Source organism: Phacochoerus africanus, chromosome 14 (genome assembly GCF_016906955.1).
Source record: "Phacochoerus africanus isolate WHEZ1 chromosome 14, ROS_Pafr_v1, whole genome shotgun sequence".
Taxonomy (NCBI): Eukaryota; Metazoa; Chordata; class Mammalia; order Artiodactyla; family Suidae; genus Phacochoerus; species Phacochoerus africanus.
The window spans coordinates 55,579,950-55,598,609 of record NC_062557.1 but is presented as its reverse complement, the minus strand read 5'-3'; the positions used below and the strand labels follow the sequence as shown (position 1 = coordinate 55,598,609).

At 48.0% G+C, this 18,660-nt stretch overlaps 1 protein-coding gene across 4 annotated transcripts in view; it reads right to left on the bottom strand.

The window, feature by feature from the left end:
* The window catches only part of DNAH9 (dynein axonemal heavy chain 9), a 317,109-nt gene that overhangs the window by 194,122 nt on the left and 104,327 nt on the right, over positions 1-18,660 (bottom strand). For all 4 annotated transcript variants that reach the window (XM_047757317.1, XM_047757315.1, XM_047757318.1 and 1 more), the window contains exons 27-28: positions 16,541-16,697; positions 9,228-9,332 (exon numbers count right to left, since the gene is read on the bottom strand). In XM_047757317.1, the coding sequence (XP_047613273.1) occupies positions 9,228-9,332; positions 16,541-16,697 (262 nt within the window). The remainder of the gene's footprint in view (positions 1-9,227; positions 9,333-16,540; positions 16,698-18,660) is intronic.

The window sequence follows — 18,660 nt, the reverse complement described above, 5'->3', positions numbered from 1 at the left end:
CGGAATGCATTCAAGCTCACAGCAATTAGTTTGAGACTGAAACTCCTTTTCCGTGCACAGAATGCCAACGCATTCTGGCAGAGCAGGCCTCCAGGACCCAGCACGTCAGCCAAACAGCTTGAGCTCTGCTTGATCCCTAGGTGCTCACAGCACAGCGCAGCCACGGGGCCTCTTACCACCCTCATGACCCTGGGAGGCGCGTGAGTGGGGAAGGCTGCTTCTCTCCTTAGGCTCTGGTCCTCCCCGTCTGTAAAATACAGAGTTCCCCCCTTGTGACGGGAGTGGGGAAGGGAGTTCAATTACCACTTACGAATTGCTCTGATACCTTTGGGCGAAGGTGAGAGCCCTGGACCCTTTTGCTCTTCGCTCTGCCTCAGCACCCCTCCGGCAACCCGAGGCCCAGAAACCTCACTCGGTGAGGACTCATGGTGCTCCACAGGATGGGCAGCATCTGTGCTTTTGTGTACAATTCTGTTGGGGCCCTCGAAGGAGAGCGTTGTACAGACTCGAGGACGCAGTTAACACTGAGCATGAGTGCTAAAGGCAGGCTGTGAGCCCGGCTGGTGAGGAAGGAGACTGTTTGCCTGGCATTGCCTTGTTGCCTTAGAAGCAACCAAAGTCCACAGAACAAGCCACTGAAAGGGAATAGTGCTTGGGATCCAGGGCCCCAGTAAAGTCCCAAGGTCCTTCCGGAGGCCGGGGGGTGGGGGAGAAGCAGGTGGACTGGGATTGTCTGGATTAAACTGCAAGCCCAGCCAGGTGGAGGAGCACGCACAGGTGGGCACGGACTGCGTCAAAGGTGCCAGGTACACTCCTCACTCGTGGGGTCTGTTTCTCCACCGGAGACTCATCACTTTGGGAGATTTTAAAGCCACAGGGAATAACAAAAATAATAACTGGCAGTTACTAAGCACTTGATATGTATCAGGTGCTTTTCTGAGAATTTTACATGAATTGTCGCATTCTGTCCCCTCAACAGCTGTGAGAGGGCTGGGTCCTCATTTCACTGGGAGGAAAGCGAGGCAGAAAGCAGTGAAGACTATGCCACAATTACGGAAGATGTTGCCAGTAGGGGAGGCTGGTGGAGGATATGCAGGAACTCTGTACTACTTTTTTTTTTTTGCTTTTTTAGGGCCACACCCACAGCATATGGAGGTTCCCAGGCTAGGAGTCCAATCAGAGCTACAGCTGCCAGCCTATGCCAAAGCCACAGCCACAGCCACATCAGATCCAAGCGGCATCTGTGACCTACCCCACAGTTCATGGTAACACCAGATCCTTAACCCACTGAGTGAGGCCAGGGATCAAACCCGCAACCTCATGGTTCCTAGTCAGATTGATTTCCGCTGTGCCACGACGGGAACTCTGGAACTCTATACTATTTTTGCAACTTTTCTATAATTGATTTTCTATAATTTTCTATAGTTCTAACATTAATTCAAAATTAAAAGTTAAAAGAAAAACAAAACTTGCCAGATGCCTAAAAGTAGTTAAGTGGGGCCACCTGAGTTAAGACAGTCTGGGGCCAGAGCCGGTATGTAGAGCCGCTTCCCCACATGGCCTTCTACTCGTACGAACACCATGCCAGTTGCACACAGCTCCTGCTCAAATACACACCATTTCACAGGAATTTTTTGCTCTGAAAACATCATGTTTGCTATAATTAAGAGATGTGTTTCCATGAAATAACAAAGGTGCTTTCACCACCCATTAAAGAAAACAAACAAAAATGGGAAGCTGTGTAGAAACCAGTGTTCTCAACTGAGGGTGATTTTGCACCTGGCCTCCCCAGGGGACATCCAGCCATGCCTGCAGACATGTTTGCTGTCACAACTTGGGGGGAGGATGCTGCTGGCATGAAGCTAAATGGGATAGACCCCTGCAAGCAAAGAATTATCAGGCCCGAGACTTCATTTGTGCCAAAGCTGAGAAAACTGTGATCTGGACCAAACCTTTTACCAGTGCGGAAACTGAGGCCAAGAGGATAGAAGTAACTTGTCCACCGTCCCACAGCTTGGGCCCCTGGATCCTGCCAAACGCCCGTGCAAATTCTCAGCCTCACCCCAGACTGACCAAATCGGAAATTCTGGGGGTATGCTCCACGAAGGTGTTTTAATAAGCCCTCCAGGTGAGTCTGATGCACGTGAAGGTTCAAGAAAGAGTCAACTCTTGGATTTCTCCTCACCCCTGCTTCTGCCTAGGTGTCCCCATTCACAGCTGCAGACTGACTCCCTCCCTCTCTCAGTGAGCCTGAGTCCTCCGCTCCTCTGCCCACCTGCCGTGGGCACACTATCCCTGCAGCCCACTCACCCGACCAGCCAGGCTTGATCGTGAGGTCCCGATGTGAACCCAAGCTTCCCAGTCCTCAAGGATGTTTTCCTTACTTCACAGTCTCCCTCTCAGCTCTGGTCCTCAAACCATGAGGGAAGGGCTTTTTTGTTTTTTGTTTTTAAACTTTGATGCCTAGGTCCTGCCCCAAACCAGAGAAATCAGAATCTTTGGGGGTGGAGACTGTGCATTTTGCACACGGCTGTTTTTCTAAGTGCCGTCAGGGTTAAGAGTACTGCACCAGAGCAGCATGTCTTCAACGTCATGATGCACAGGAACCACTGAGGGTCTTATGAAAATGCAGATTCTGTTACAGCAGGTCTGAGGTGGCTCTGAGAGTTCCCCTGGGGATGCTGATGCTGCTGGTCCACAGCTGGAGTAGCATGGGGCTGGATGACTCCATCCTGTCCTGCACCCTCCACTGTCCACTTTCAGGACACCTGGTGGCCAATTAAGAATTCGTGACACTGGACCACTCTGCCCCATACCAGTTTCATGACACTCCTCTGCCCTCAACCAGATGGGCTCATTTTCTTTTCAGTCGTACAGCACTTGTTTTTTTGGCAAGCATTTCCCCCCCCCCCCCCGACCCCGATGAGTCTCTACATCTTTAACTGCACCTCTTGAGTGGAACTTCCTTTCTGCCTTATATTTTAGATGCATGTGTAGGTCTTACTGCTCCATACCACAGGCCAGCCCTGACTTCAAGAGCTCAGTCCTGTTATCTGCACAAGCCACATGGCTTGTCTGACCATGGGGGCTTGACCTTTTTAAGAATGATCTCTTTCCTTCCAAAGATGGGAAGCAGGTAATCATAGGGGGTTCTGCCCCTATATCCTCCCACCCAGGCCACGGCCTTGCATCATAGGCACTGATTAAATGTCACAGTCACCCTATCTGCCCCGCAGGTGATATACTTTAAGGAGGTCAGCAGCTAGCTCTAAGCTCTGTGCCTCCTCTCAGCTATTTTTCCACACCCCTGGACCTGGCCCCTCTACATTCTAGGGAAGTGGCCCTTTCATTCTGTGGTCCCCTGGGTCATTCCCTTCTCCAGCCTTTGCCCCCAGTGCCACGTGTTACTAAAATCCTGCCTGGCTCACTCCACGCTTCTCTCTGCAGTGGCAGGCTGGAGTCTGCTGCCTGTGGGAAGTGTAACCCACTCAGTACTTTTTTACATGTCTTAGACTATTTCTGTGTGTTCACCTTAAACCTTTAGCTCCTCTATAAAGGGGGTTACCTGAGAGCTGCCTTGGCTCTGAGACTCTAGCCTTTGTTCAGCCCCTTGAACACTTGGAACACAGCTACGGTGGGCTCCTGAGTCTCTGCCAGCTGCACTGCTGCTTCTGCTGCTTCCTGCCCCACCCAGCACACTGCCAGGGCCTGTACCCATGGGACAGAGGAAGTGGCAGAGACATCAGGCCAGGGAGCGTGGAGGGAACAAGGGGCTACAGGCACAGGATGGTGGCACATGTCCTGGGGCCCAGACAACCCATGGCCTAGGGAGATGGTTGTTATGTTAGCAAAATTTAAAAACATAAGTAGTATATTATGTTTAAACATAACAGTAATTGTCCTTGGAATTGGAGTTCTGTTATGGCTCAGTGGTTAACAAATCCGACTAGGAACCATGGGATTGTGGGTTCGATCCCTGGCCTTGCTCAGTGGGTTGAGGATCTGACATTGCCGTGAGCTGTGGGATAGCTCACAGATGTGGCTCGGATCCCGCGCTGCTGTGGCTCTGGCGTAGGCCGGTGGCTACAGTTCCGATTAGACCCCTAGCCTGGCAAACCTTCATATGCCAAGGGAGCGGCCCTAGAAAAGGCAAAAAGACAAAAACAAAACAAAACAGTAACTGTTCCTGGAATTGCCACAATTTCGCAATTGGATATGTAATTCTGCTTGACCAATCTGGTGGAGACATTAAAATGTCCACCTGCAGGGACACTGAGTTGTGCTCACTTCTGCAGAAGTTACCTAGAAGCAGAGCGCAGACGTGCAAGAAGAGGAGGGGGTGGGGAGGTGGGAGGGTGGGGGAGGGCGGGGAGAGCTGTCGTGGCGGGTGCAGCTCTGGCACCAATATGCCAGCCTGGATGGTGGCATGAACAGTTGAGTGCAATTTCTCCTTGGGCGGTCTATGATTTTAAATGGTCCTGGCTTGGATTTTGCCCAGGCTGTCAGACCACTTTCCTGAGAACATCTCCTATAGATGGATTCCTACACAAGCATGTGGAAGCAGCAGGGAATTCCAGGTTGAATTTATTTCATTTAATTCCAAAAGCAAAAGGAGAACTCATTACTGACTTTGTGTTGGGCAGTTTCAAAATAAGGCAAATTGGCCACATCTGTCCATTATGCACTGGGAACAGTGGCTGCTGGGCACTGCCTCATTGGTTCAGACACTGTTAAGTTTGCTAAGATAGCCCAAGCCTGGGCCAGCTGAGGAGTGAGAGGTGTAGAGGAGACTGGTGAGGGTAGGGTGTAGGCCTTTCTTCCCTGTCCTGTGTGTTCTGGCCTTTCCTCAAGCCATTTCCTGCGGTGCTCAGGCAATAATGGCAATAACCACCACCACTACCATCATAAGAGAAACTAACGTTATTGTGTGCCTACTTTTTTTTTTTTTTTTTCTTAGGGCCGCATCCACAGTATATGGAAGTTCCCAGGCTAGGAGTCGATGGAGCTACAGCTGCTGGCCACGGCCACAGCCACAGCATCACGGGAGCCCAGCCGCATCTGAAATATACACCACAGCTCACGGCAATGCTGGATCCTTAACCCACTGAGGGAGGCCAGGGATCAAACTCGCATCCTCGTGGATATCAGTTCAGTATCGCTGAGCCATGACAGGAACTCCTGTGTGTTGGTTTTTAAGTGCCTTACATCCATTAATTCATTTAATAATTACTACAACTGCATCAAGCAGTATTATTACTATTAACCCCCTTTATAGATGTGGAACTTGAGACATGGACTTGCCCAAGGTAAGTGGCAGAACCAGAACTGAACACTGGCAGAGCGGTTTCAGAGTCTAGACACATAACCACTTCCCATTCCCTTGTCTGGCTAACTCTACTCTATAAGACCTGCTTCTTTAAAATTACCAGTTCCTCACGGAACTTGTTGGTAAACCTCCGGAGCCCGAGATGAGCTCTCACTGCTTCTCTTTTGCTCTTCTCCAGGCTCCTGTGGGGACATGCTGAGGCACCCTGATGGCAGCCCCCAGCACAGGGAGGTGGGGACTGGAACACCACAGGTGTAGCTATTCAGGATGAAGAGTCCTGGGTTTAAGTGAGGGCAGTAACAGCAGTGCAGCCCAGCTGATGAAAACAAGAGATGCCCTCCGGAAGCTGTGGCAAGCAGCCAGGAGAGAGGGTGCAGAAAGTCATACAAGCAGAAACAAAAGAGGTGGACATAAAGGTGGGTAGAAATAACAGAGGATAGTGGGCGAGGGAACAAAAAGTTGGAGGGAGACACTGGCTGCTTAGACATCTGCAGTGGAAGAAGTAAAAGGAAAAACTCCAGGACATGGTGTAATTACAGGTTATTCGTCCCAACAGACTCCTTAGCAAAAAGCTAATGCTTCTCTTCTGATTTTCAGAACCATGCCTAGGCCTAGAATTAGTACTTCAAGAAAGGTTTATTTTGTTTGCTTTACTCCACATCTTACAGTACGAAATTCAAAGCGCTTACAGGGCCATCATTCCTGGTTCTAAGCTGTGGAGTGACTGCTTGGAGATGAATGCTGTCAACTGACGTGTCTTGTTTGTTCAGCTCAGGTTGTTTTTTTTTTTTTTTTTAATTGAATAAATTGTCAACTTTGAGAAATCTAGAGATTTTTAATCAAACTCTGGAATTTCACCTTCTCCTTAAAATGTAAACCATCTGGCAACACTGCCATCACACTCTCACAGGCAGAGCTGTGCTGGTAAAAGTGTAACAACCAGCTCTCCAGGAAAACAAAACTCCCTGATTTGTAGGATTTGTCTGTTTCCATGGTGGAGTTTCCGAGGTGGAAATACTTCTGCCACAACCTGACAGCACAATCAGCTCTTGTGAACCAAGCCTGTCAAGGGTTTCCAGCCTAGAGAATGTCCAGGCCAGCTATTTGACTTACTTTCTCTACTCCCTCCTGGGGAGTCAAACACACCCGAGGGAAGGAAAGGCCAAATATCTTGACTGAGAACAAGAGAAGAGCCCCACACTTTCAGGAGCTTCGCCAAGAAACAGTCCAGACCAGCACCGGCGAGGTGGAACGCCAAAGGAAAGAGGCGGAAAGCCTGACTTCGGGGGAGGGGAAATGAAGGCCCCCCGACCGCCAGCGGCTCCCAGAAGTAACTGGAGAGCAGAGTGGGCCGTGCCATTAGCTATGGTGCCCGTCCACCCCTGTGAAGCCTTGTGGTGGCTTCAGCACCTGCCCACAGCTCCACGTCCAGCCTACCTGTGACAGGGATGGCAGGCCTGGATGAGAGGGGTGACAGCAGGTGGGGACGATGTGGGGGGAGGGCGGCTCTGCCAGGGAGGTGGAGGATACTGCCCTAGCCAGCTGTCCCCCACGGATGACCTCCTGTCTGCAGTCCTCCCACCTCCCTTCCTCTGCCCTTTCCCTCGGCCCTGCCCACGGGCCTAAGAAACATATCGGCTAAGCTAAACATTATCCTTGTTCCTTTGTCTGGACCTGAAAGAATTAAACAGAGGCCTATAGGGACCCAAGAGGTGCTCTGGGCTCTAGTTTTCTTTTTCTGTAGTGTATACATACTGCTTTGGAAATAAAAGCAAACAATAACAGAAAACCAAATTATTTTTGATTGTAAGCTGCATGGGTACAAATTGGGAGCACCAGTCATGCCAGTGTCCCACGTCCCTCACCTCAGCTTTCACCACTGTAAGCACCCTTTACTGTGCTGAGGCAAGAGGGGTAGGGGGCTCTGAACCCACAGGCCCCCTCTAACAGGAAATGGGGGGCTTGGCCTCAGGGAGGAGCACTGGCACAGGCACTGGGAAAGTGCTCCACCTTGATCCCTGGGGGGTCTTGGGGGGAGTCGGGCAGACTTCTGTTTCAGCCTTCACAGCTCCAATCAGGACCCACTGGGTATCTTCCTGCCCAGCTCCTTAAAACGGCTCCAAGGGGTTCCCATCACGGCTCAGCGGTAACGAACCCAACTAGTATCCATGAGGATGAGGGTTCGATCCCTGGCCTTGCTCAGTGGTTTAAGGACCCAGTGTTGCCATGAGCTATGGTATAGATAGCAGATGCAGCTCAGATCCCGTGTTGCTATGGCTGTGGCATAGGCTGGCAGTTGCAGCTCCAATTCAACCCCTAGACTGGGAACTTCCATGTGCTGTAGGTGCAGCCCCCTCCCCAAAAAAACCCCAAAACAAAAAAACCCCAAACAAACAAAAAAAACTGCTCCCAGGCAGAGGGGCAACTTCCCTTCCAGGCATCTCCCAGGGTTCCATGTTGCCCACTGAAGAGGGCGTAACACATGTCGTGGCATTTAAGTCCGTCTCTATTTGGTTCAAAGCTGCCTCTCTTGCCATATTTTCCTCTCCAGCATTTTACCCCTGGTACCTGAGACCTGTCCCCAGATCTACACTGACAGCACGGGTTGGGGAGCTTGGCTTCAAGGCCTAACGGTGCCACTTGCCAGCAGTGTGCCACACAACAGGCTGGTTTTCTCCTCTGCTCTTCGGCCCCGCCCTCCCTCTCTGTATACATGTGATACCAGTGGCTCCTAGGGCTGCTGTGTGGATGTGACAGATGTAGGAGATGATACATGAGAAATAAGTGGTACCGAACAGACTTTCGACAAGGGTTCATTCACTCCTCTCCTCCCCTCTCTTTCTGCTGCTCCCACTATCTATGGGATCCTGACCCAAAGCCAAATCCTATCTTTTCAAGGCTTGGTTTTGAGATAACATATCTAGCATCTTGTCCCATACCGTGATTCAGATATGAAATAATGCCTAGAATACTGAAGTGTCTCAGGAACTCAAGGTTTTGAAGTTAGAGACCATGTCCTTTCAACTGTGGACCCTTCGCCCCGGCCTTGAGCACAGCAGTGACGATGCTGTGGGTTCTTAGGAAGTGCTTTCTGGATGACCTGAAAGACAAGTGGCCAGCTTGGAGAAAATCTAAGCAAAAGAAAAAAAAAAGACTTAATCCAATGATACATCCATGTTGTGTTCCTCACTTTGTGTACAATTAAGGGAACTAGGCTGAGAGGGCGGAACAGCTGGCCCAGATGCCCAGTCAAGAAATGGAATCTTAGGAGTTCCCTTAGGAGTTCCCGTTGTGGTGCCGCAGAAACGAATCGACTAGGAACTGTGAGGTTGTGGGTTCGATCCCTGGCCTCACTCTGTGGGTTGAGGATCTGGTGTTGCCGTCAGCTGTGGTGTAAGTCACAGACTCGGCTCCGATCCAGCGTTGCTGTGGCTGTGGTGTAGGCCGGCAGCTGTAGCTCTGATTAGACCCCAAGCCTGGGAATCTCCATATGCCGTGGGTGTGGTCCTAAAAAGCAAAAAAAAAAAAAGGAACAAAAAAGAAATGGAATCTTAGCCCTGGTCTGAAATTTCCAAAGTCTATGCTCTTTCCAAGGAGCTGGGCTCCACCACCTTGTCTGATCCCTTCCTCACTCCTATGAAGCAGGTGGATGGTCGTTCTTCTCGTTTTACAGAGGAAGAAATGGAGAATCATGGCCTAGATGCATCCACATTGGCAGGGACCTGCCTGATACTGACATTCTGCACCTGGGCCTGATTTCAGAGAGGAAGGAAGGAGCAGGAGACGCCAAGGGGAAAGGCTAGAGGCGAGCAGGTGAGGAGAGGGTGGAAACAAGAGGGTACAGACCGCCAGTGTTTGGCATGAAGACCGCAGCGCCCCCACCAATTTCTGGCTTCCATACCTGCACGGCCACCACGGACAAGACCTCCACGGAGATGCGATTAAACTCATCAAAACATCCCCAGGCACCGGTCTGAGCGAGGCCCTTGTAGATGTTGCCGCAAGACTGCAACAAAATGTACAGAGATGAAATTACTGTCTGTGCCAGGCTTACCCTCCCATGTCCAAGCAATCTCCCACCCCCTTTATTATACATACTTCCACTCCTCTAAAGACTGCTGGTTAGAAACTCACATTAAAATTTCAAGGACAATTAAAATTTTGATGGCTTTGGGTGCCAACCTAAGTCATGGGATCAAACAGAACCTTTTCAAGACACTTGGACCAAAATCCCTTTAAAATGTCATCAGGCTTGCATTAATGTTGATTCTGCAGCTTTCAAAAATCCCAGGAAATGAATAAAATATTACATTTCTTGCCCCATACAGACAAAAAGCCTTCCATTCAGCCTTTGGCCTGCGCTGATGAAAAAGTTTATGTCTCTATCTTTAAATCCATGCCAAGTACCCAGGTTTCCCAGAGTGATGAGAGTAAGGAGATGCGGGTGGAAAGGGAGAGCCGCTATAGAAAATAAACTACAGGTAAATCTTTCTTTCTTTTTTTGTCTTTTTGTCTTTTCTAGGGCTGCACTTGCGGCACATGGAGGTTCCCAGGCTAGGGGTCGAATCGGAGCTGTAGCTGCTGGCCTACGCCAGAGCCACAGCAACGGGGGATCTGAGCCACGTCTGCGACCTACACCACAGCTCACAGTAACGCTGGATCCTTAACCCACTGAGCAAGGCCAGGGATCGAACCCGCAACCATGACAGGAACTCCTAGGTAAATCTTTTTAAAGGAGAGCAAGGAAAGAATTTCAGAGGGAAGATGGTATATCATCCTGAAGAGAAAAACCACACTGGGCATTGGACGTGAAGTAGTGAACCACGAAGCAACATAAAGGGAGAGGTGATTGGGAGACACTCAAGGCTGTTGGCAAGGAGACATCACTAAAGTGCTGGGAACATGCTAATAGCTGAAAAGTCCATTCTTTTACTCCATAGGCATTTTTGGACCATTAGTTCCACACATAGCTCATGTGCTAGACCCAGAGGGTCTCAGTGTCTCTAGGAACTTCTAGTTAGGTTGTGGAGATAAGGTACATAAATAAAACAGGTAAACTGCTACCTGAGCAATGGTTCCAATGGATAATAGAGACCACTAATGCTATGGAGTTCAGAGAGGGGTGGGTTAAAGTGCCAAGTGATCAGTTTTGCCAAAGAGGTGAATTTCAGGTAGTACTACAACTTTATGTCCAAACTTTATTTCATGGAATGGCAAAGCTGGGAGATGCTCCTTGAAAACAATACTCTTTGATGAATCAATTTTGGAAAACACTGCATTCTATAATCCACTTTTCTCCATTAACAACACATATTAGCGTTTTAAGAGCCCTAAGAAGTCCAGCAAAATTAAATCTGCTCAACTTTGTTATGTGGTTAGGATTTTTTTCTTGACTCCTGGTTTTCTCAGAGGGCACTCAGGCAAACATCAGTTTAGTGGAAGGAAACAAGAACAGAAGTCAGAAGATCTGGAGTATTGGTATTGCACACATTCCGCCTTCAGAACGTATGGAATGATGGCTCCATAGGATAATAGTAAGTGTGCAGGCATAACAGAAGCACAAGGGCTTTCTGGGAGGAGGGACGACTGTGGACAAAGGAAGAGCAAAATCATGGTATTGTCAGAGAAACATAAAGGCATCATTTTGGCTTGCAAGGTGAGTTAATAAAGGGGATCATGGTTCTGAAAAGAACTGAATTTCTAGAAGCGATTTTGGGGGGTCTGGAGCAGAGAAAAGCATGATTAAGTCAGTATTTTAGGAGAAGCAGTCTAACTTCATAAGCTTAGGTTAGAGGCGGGGCAGACTTTGAAAAGGGAGGGAGGAGTAAGTCCAACTTTTATTAAGCTTCTTGAATTAATTGATTCCTCTTTTCACGCTCTTAAGTATCAAGCATGTAGTATGTGCCAGGGGTTGCCCTAGGTCACGAGGAATCAACTTCGAACAAGGGAGAATTGTCCCTATCCTCATGAGGCTTGTATTCTAATGGGGAAAACATAAAATGAACACAAGAATAAGAAGCTCTCAGATAGTGATAAGTCCCATTGGAATTTTAACATGAGGGTAGTGTGACTATTGATTTACTCATTCTGGTTTTTTGCTTTATTTTGTTTGTTTTTTGGCTGCGCCCATGGCACGCAGAGGTTCCTGGGCTGGAGATCAAAACTGGACCACAGCAGTAACCAGAGCCACAGCAGTGACAATGCCAGATCCTAAACCTGCTAAACCACCAGGGAACTCATTCTGTTTATTAGAGATAAAACTGGCATGTAGTTATTTCAGACTAAGAAATCATGCTTTCTCTGAGGAGGTAGTAAGTTCCAGGCATTGTGTTTGTGTGCTCAAAAAAAAAAAAAAAAAAAAAAAACCCTACAGGTGGAGTTCCCATCATGGCGCAGTGGTTAACAAATCTGACTAGAAAACTATGAGGTTGCGGGTTCGATCCCTGCCCTTGCTCAGTGGGTTAAGGATCCTGCGTTGCTGTGGCTCTGGCGTAGGCTGGCAGATGTAGCTCGGATTCGACCCCTAGCCTGGGAACCTCCATATGCCGAGGGAGCGGCCTAAGAAATGGCAAAAGGAAAAAAAAAAAAACCAAAACCCTACAGGTGAATATTACTATTATTATATCCATGAGGGTTGTGTTATTATTTATTATATATGTATATCGATAACATAAATATTATAAAATCATAAAATTATATGTATTTTAATATTTACATAATAAATGTAACATATATTTTATATTTCATATATATATATATGTATTACAACTTGTATTCCTGAATTTATGCTTAGTATTTGTGACATCTGACAGCTTGTCACATATATCTACAGATATGCATACATGCATTACATACACATGTACGTATATGTATATCACATAAACATTTTACATATATGCACACACCGACCCGTCAAAGATTACAAACACTAAATGGAAGTTTTGAGAATCAAAATCCATGCTTCTCTATGCTAACAGTGGTTTTGAAAGCTTTTCAAAGCTTGGGTCCCTTTCATCAAATGGAAATCCAATACGTAAAGCAGAAGAGTAGAGTTTCCATAGGGGGATAACTGTACCCCACACTTTGCCCCCCAGGAGCCTGGGCAGAACCCAGGACCCCACGTTACGCCATGTTTTGACCCCACCCCAACAGTACAATGGTACTCTTAGCCGGGCTGTGGTATTGCCGAGCCATTAGACGGTTTCTGGGCTAGGATAAGGGATCTCAGAATAAGGCTGAAGGCCTGGAGTGAGAGCCACGCTGAGGAAGAACGAACACTGCTGACTGACCGGAACGACGGGAGGAAGGACGGGAAACTGAAGAAGTTCTACCCTGACCCGCGGGATAAATGAGAGCATCAGTATTGATGGGGCGAAGACGACAGGACGTCAGCAGGACCTGCCTGAGAAGGTTGTCAACCAAATATGCAACAAGGGCATCAGAATGGAGGCCCCTGCTGCCCAGTTCAAGGACGACCAGGACGTGGGTGACGTAGAAAACACATGCAGGAGTTACCCGTATACCAGATCAACCTGAGGCGAAGGAAGGGGATCAGAACGTGCGGTCAGGAAGGCCCGGTCAGAGAGGAGAAGTGTGGGAGGGGATGCTTCAGAAGCCCAGAGAGGATGGTTTCTTAGGAAGGAGTGGGCTTCCACCGCGTGGATGCCGTGGGGGAGAGGTCAGGGAGGATTCCAGATGCTTGCAAGCCCAGTCATTTGATGTTTTAGCAAATTGAGGTCAGGGGAGAAGGTACTGCTGCTATAACATAAAGAACGCCTCAGCACAAAAACTGCAACCACTTTCCAGAGAAAGTGGCCAGTTTGATGGGTTTCCAACCAGCGCTAACAGCAGTAACTTTCCCTTTCCCCAAGTCTCCACACAGTTCTCATGTCCACCCGGTTACCCACCGCCTCCTGGTAGGACTCCCGAGGCGGAAGGGATTGTGAAGGGCCTAGCCATGGCCCAAGCTCTCGTCTTTACTCCTCCCTGTTTCACCCCCAGCCCCTGTCCACATTCACCAAGTATCATTTAATTGCTTCTGCCTCTAGTTCTTTTCTGTTTCTGCTACCCCACCATCCAGCTTCTCCCCAAAATGTCCCTACCTTCCAGGCCCTGTGTCCCTGCATCTGGCTGCCCACGGGGTCGTCCTTAAAGACTGTTTTCCTCATGCTTCTGCATCTGTTCTGCAGCCTGCTGGGTCTCTGTGACCCGGCACCCCGAGGTCAGAGCCTCCTGGTGGCTTTGTGTCCTTCCCCCTTGGTCAAGCCCATCCCCTATCTTGCCCTGTTCCCTGATCCACCTGAAATGGACCCGGCTGTGGTTCCATGTTTGTTTCTAGCCTGTTCCCTGGAGACGCTACACAGAATGTGCTGCTCTGAGTGATGCTGGTTGACTCTTTCTGACCCTCATTCTTTCCTCTCCTGTCCCAGCCAAACCCTTGAAGAGGGTTCAGGGCCAAGTCAGAACAGGGAACACAGAAAGCACATCAATTGCACATAGAACTCAGTCCTGTTTTTGAAACTGACCTCTTAGAAGGTTGGGCTGTGTTAAAAGGTCACACGCCCTGTTTGGCGCTTACTCAACCTCAGGTCTCACCTCTTCTACGATGTCTTTTCTGACCAGCACACTGGGCGGCTCTCCCCCTGCTCTGAGTATTCCAGGGATTAGTTTGTAAAACACACATTAGCACTCAGGGTCAGGCTGTTTGCTGTCTCTCCTAAATATTTTATATGTCGTTCTCATCGTCTCTCCAAATGGACTGGGTTATACTCATTCACTCTGTCTATCTGTCTGCCTATCTGTCTATCTACCTGTCTGTCTGTCTGTCTATCTACCTGTCTGTCTGTCTATCTACCTGTCTGTCTCTCTGTCTACCTGTCTGTCTCTCTGTCTGTCTATCTATCTTTGATACCCTCTCACAATGCACAACGCATGCTGAGCAATGGTGCTGCTCAATAAACTTGATTGCTGGAGTGTACTTTGAGATAAAAATAATTCTGAATAGCTGGACAACAAGGGGAAGATGAGGTTTACAAGCTGCCTGGTGAAGCTACCTGGTTACAAAGGATGTCTGGTACACCTACTGTCCTTCCTCTGATCTGTGTCTGGACTAGACTCACCTGACAGCAGCTCTGCACAGATCAAATTAAGGACCAACTCTTCTCATCCTGTACTCTTAGAGGAGTTGGTGGTGTCAGGGTTCAGTAATAAGATTTTAGAAAGGATTGGGTAAAATGACCTTAGTGACCTCTGGGCATGGGGCCAACTCATCTCTTACTGTCTCCCATGATAGGCATGACTTTGAAGAAAACTGGCTGATTTTCTTCAATCAATACCCCAGACCTTCTGCATCTAAATGAGTGTGTCATCCAGAATGTTACTCTTGGGAGACTATACTTACTTCAGCAATGAGTCATTCAGCAATATAGAATCTAGAAACTTAAAATAATCCTCAAAGTTTAGCCTGTTTCTTTAAAGGGGAAAAAAATTTCTTTCTTCTTCCAGCCTCACTTAAAAAGAAACATTATCTTTATGTGTTCCTCAAGAAAAGCAAAATATAGTGTGTAAACTATGGGAGGACAGCTGTTTTGGGTCTCATTCCTCATTTTGTTTGCTTTCCATGAAAAAAACATGGTGCTACAGGATTCTGCAACTCTGCAAGCAAAATTTTATATATAAGAGATATTATTAAAATTATAATCTTTTTTTTTTTTTGTCTTTGTTGTTGTTGTTGTTGTTGTTGTTGTTGCTATTTCTTGGGCCGCTCCCTCGGCATATGGAGGTTCCCAGGCTAGGGGTTGAATCGGAGCTGCAGCCACCGGCCTACACCAGAGCCACAGCAACGCTGGATCCGAGCCGCGTCTGCAACCTACACCACAGCTCACGGCAACGCCGGATCGTTAACCCACTGAGCAAGGGCAGGGACCGAACCCGCAACCTCATGGTTCCTAGTCGGATTCGTTAACCACTGCGCCACAACGGGAACTCCTAAAATTATAATCTTATTTAAAGAGTTCTATATGTGGTAACTGCAAATGTTATCTTTCAAAACTTATTTTGCAATCAATATATTGCATGATTTATACATATACTATTTGATCTATTCACGGCAATTATTTTATTTTTTTCCGCTCTAAATTTACTTACATGCCATCCTACTTTCCAAAGGGATTTAAGACAGTTTACAAAAATATATACAAAGCAAAATAAAATAAGGAATAAAACCCTAAAAAACCTAAAAAATAAATAAAAATAAAGAGACAGTGAGACAATCTGTTACTATGCTTTTTAAAGAAAATAATCTCTATAAGGTCTATCTGTGAGCAGAATATTCCTAGCTAATGGGCCTCTTGTTCCTCTTGCCTTTCTGTATGACACAGAACCTGAAATACACTTAAAAATGTAGAAATGGGAGTTCACATTGTGGCGCAGCAGAAAGGAATCCGACGAGGAACCATGAGGTTGCGGGTTTGATCTCTGGCCTCGCTCAGTGGGTCAAGGATCCGGTACTGCCATGAGCTGTGGTGTAGGTCACAGACACGGCTCGGATCTGGCGTTGCTGTGGCTGTGGTGTAGGCCAGCAGCTGTAGCTCCCATTGGACCCCTAGCCAGGGAACCTCCATAGGCCGAGGGTACAGCCCTAAAAAGTAAAGAAAAAAACCAAAACCAACAAAAATGTAGAAATGATGAGCGCCCGAATGAAGAACATTAGCCTTGCGCTTGTCTTTTTTATCTCTTGCTAAGAACAGAGGCTAATCTAGTCTGTCTTCAGAAGTCAAACCTGCCCTTGCAGAATATGGTGCCTTGTAGAAATCCTGGGGAAATGCCCACTTTTACAGAAGAGCACATCTATGATTTTTTGGTGAAGATTTTTACATCAGCCACTTATGAGCCTTTCTGTGGTTCTGGGTCAAACAATGAATGCAGGACTTTGCATATATTCTCAGCTTCTTCATTTTACACGTGACAAAAGAAGACCCGAGAGGTGAAGTCCCCCATCTATGGTCGCAAAGCTCATCGGTGGATGCGGATTCCATGGCGCTGAGGTTTAGAGGGAGGACAACAAGCTCCAGGGCAAAAGGGCCCTCCAGCTCTTGTGAAGGAGCAGAGGCCTCCTTGGCTGGCCTCTGAACTGGGCCTGGGAGGCGTGACTAAAGTAGTTGGCCAGTAGTTGGCTGCTGCCCAGCTTCTAACCCCCCGAAGGTGGGCCCGTACCTTATAGTCCATCTGCTCCGAACAGTTAAACACGTAGACCATGACGCCCAGCGCGCGGCCCAGGTCCTTGGTGGTCTCCGTCTTGCCTGTGCCTGCAGGTCCTGATGGAGCCCCACTCATGGTCAGGTGCAGAGACTGAGTGAGGGTGATGTAGCACCTGCCAAGCACAGGAAGACAGAGGTCATCCTCAGGGCCGCAGGGGAGCCCCCAGATAGCTCTGGCCCTGCCGGGTCCTAGTGAGGTGGAGCTGAGGATTAAGGCCATGAGAGGCCTGACACAGCTTCTGTCGCGTGAGGCCCAGCACGCCCCACTCTGTTGCCCTCTGTGCTGTAGGGGGCACTTTTTAAAGGCGCATCGGATCATGATGCTCTGTCCTTGAAGGGCACCAGGGGCTCCCTGCGAGGCCCTTCCTTATCCTGCCCCCCTTACTTCTCCAGCTCATTTCTCATTGTCCCCCCCGGCCTCAGCATTATTAAGTCCATTCACGAAGAGCTATTTTCACTTGCTAAGTGCTATGGTATGAACATGTGTGTCCCCCCGCAAATTGGCCTTTCCAGCAGTGAGCAGCCCCACTTGGGTTCAGTACCAGCCTCCCAGTCATACCGTGCGAAATGAATTTGTTGTTTATTAAGCAACCTCGGCTTTGGAATTTTGTTAGAGCTGCCTGAACCGACTAAGATGCCCAGACAGAGTGGGACTCTGCCTGTCCCTCTCTCTTTCCCCACCCCCCGGCTCCCCACACTGCCCATCTACCTGGATCATGTTCCTTCTCCATCTTTGCTTAGCTGATGGCTACTAACCCCTTGGAGTTCATTTTTCATGATTTCACCCATAAGTATTCCCAGACCCCCCTGCATTGGGGCGAGCAGGCAGGCGAGCGCTCCCGCTGCACTATGACCTCCAACAGTGTGTGTCCTACACCTCTTCCGTACATGTCTCCACGAGTACACCAAGGGGGGGACAAGGCCCGAGTCATCGATTCATCTCCAGACATGGGCACGACTCCAGGCACATAGGTAGTCCCTTCATAAATACTTATGAGACAAATAAATTCATGAACGAATGGATCAATCACACAATCTAGTTAATCCTCTGGTGACTATTTTTGTACTAAGGACAAAAAAATAAAATCAGTTTTCAGTATCAGTTTCTGGTACTTTTTAAAAAATGGCTTATATTTCCATTTAGTTTGAAATGTGCCTTTGGGTAATAAGCCCATGGAAATTGATACTCAAAATCATGAGTCATTAGGGAAATGCACATTAGCTCCACAGTGAGATACCACAACACACCCACTAGGATGGCTGTGATCACAAGGACAGACAGTAACAAGTGAAGGTGAGGATACGGAAGCAAGTGGAAACCGCAGTCCGTGCTGGCGGCAGTGTTAAAGGGTTCAGCTACTTTGGAAGACAGGTGCACAGTTTATTAAAGAGTAAGGCCTATCATATGATTCAACAACTCCCCTTCTAGGAACTGACCCAAGGGAAATATGAATATATGTTCACAGAGAGACTTATGCAGGAATGTTCAAAGCGGCAATACTCACAACACTAAGAAACTAGCAATAACCCAAATGTCCATCAACAGTGAATGGAGAAACAAAATGTGATATATCTATGCAATGGAATACCACTTAACAAAGTAATGGATGACCCTTAAAAATACTACCTTAAGTGAAGGAAGTCAGATGCAAAAGATCCCTTATCATTTTATTTATGAAATGTCCAAAAACCACAGAAGTAGACAGCAGATGAGGGGCTGCTAAGGAAGGGAGGTGAGAATGAGGCCTGCCTGCGGGCAGGGTGAAGGCAGTGTTCTCAAACTAGACTGTGGTCATGGCGGCACAGCCTATGACCTTACCAAAAACCACTGATTTGTACACTCGCAATGGGGGAACTTTGAGACGTGTAAGTTAGACCTCAACAAAGCTTTTTAAAATATGCCATCACTCTTTTTAATACCTAGGAAGTCAACCTAGAGGCTCTCAACTTGCAGGGAGGGGCTGTCTGAGGGGGCCTTTGAAATGAATGCTCTTTGGTTCTGAATCTGATGTCTACAGTTGACCGGAAACTCTGAGCATGCCAGCTGGTGACTGCTTTTCCAGTACAACCAAATTA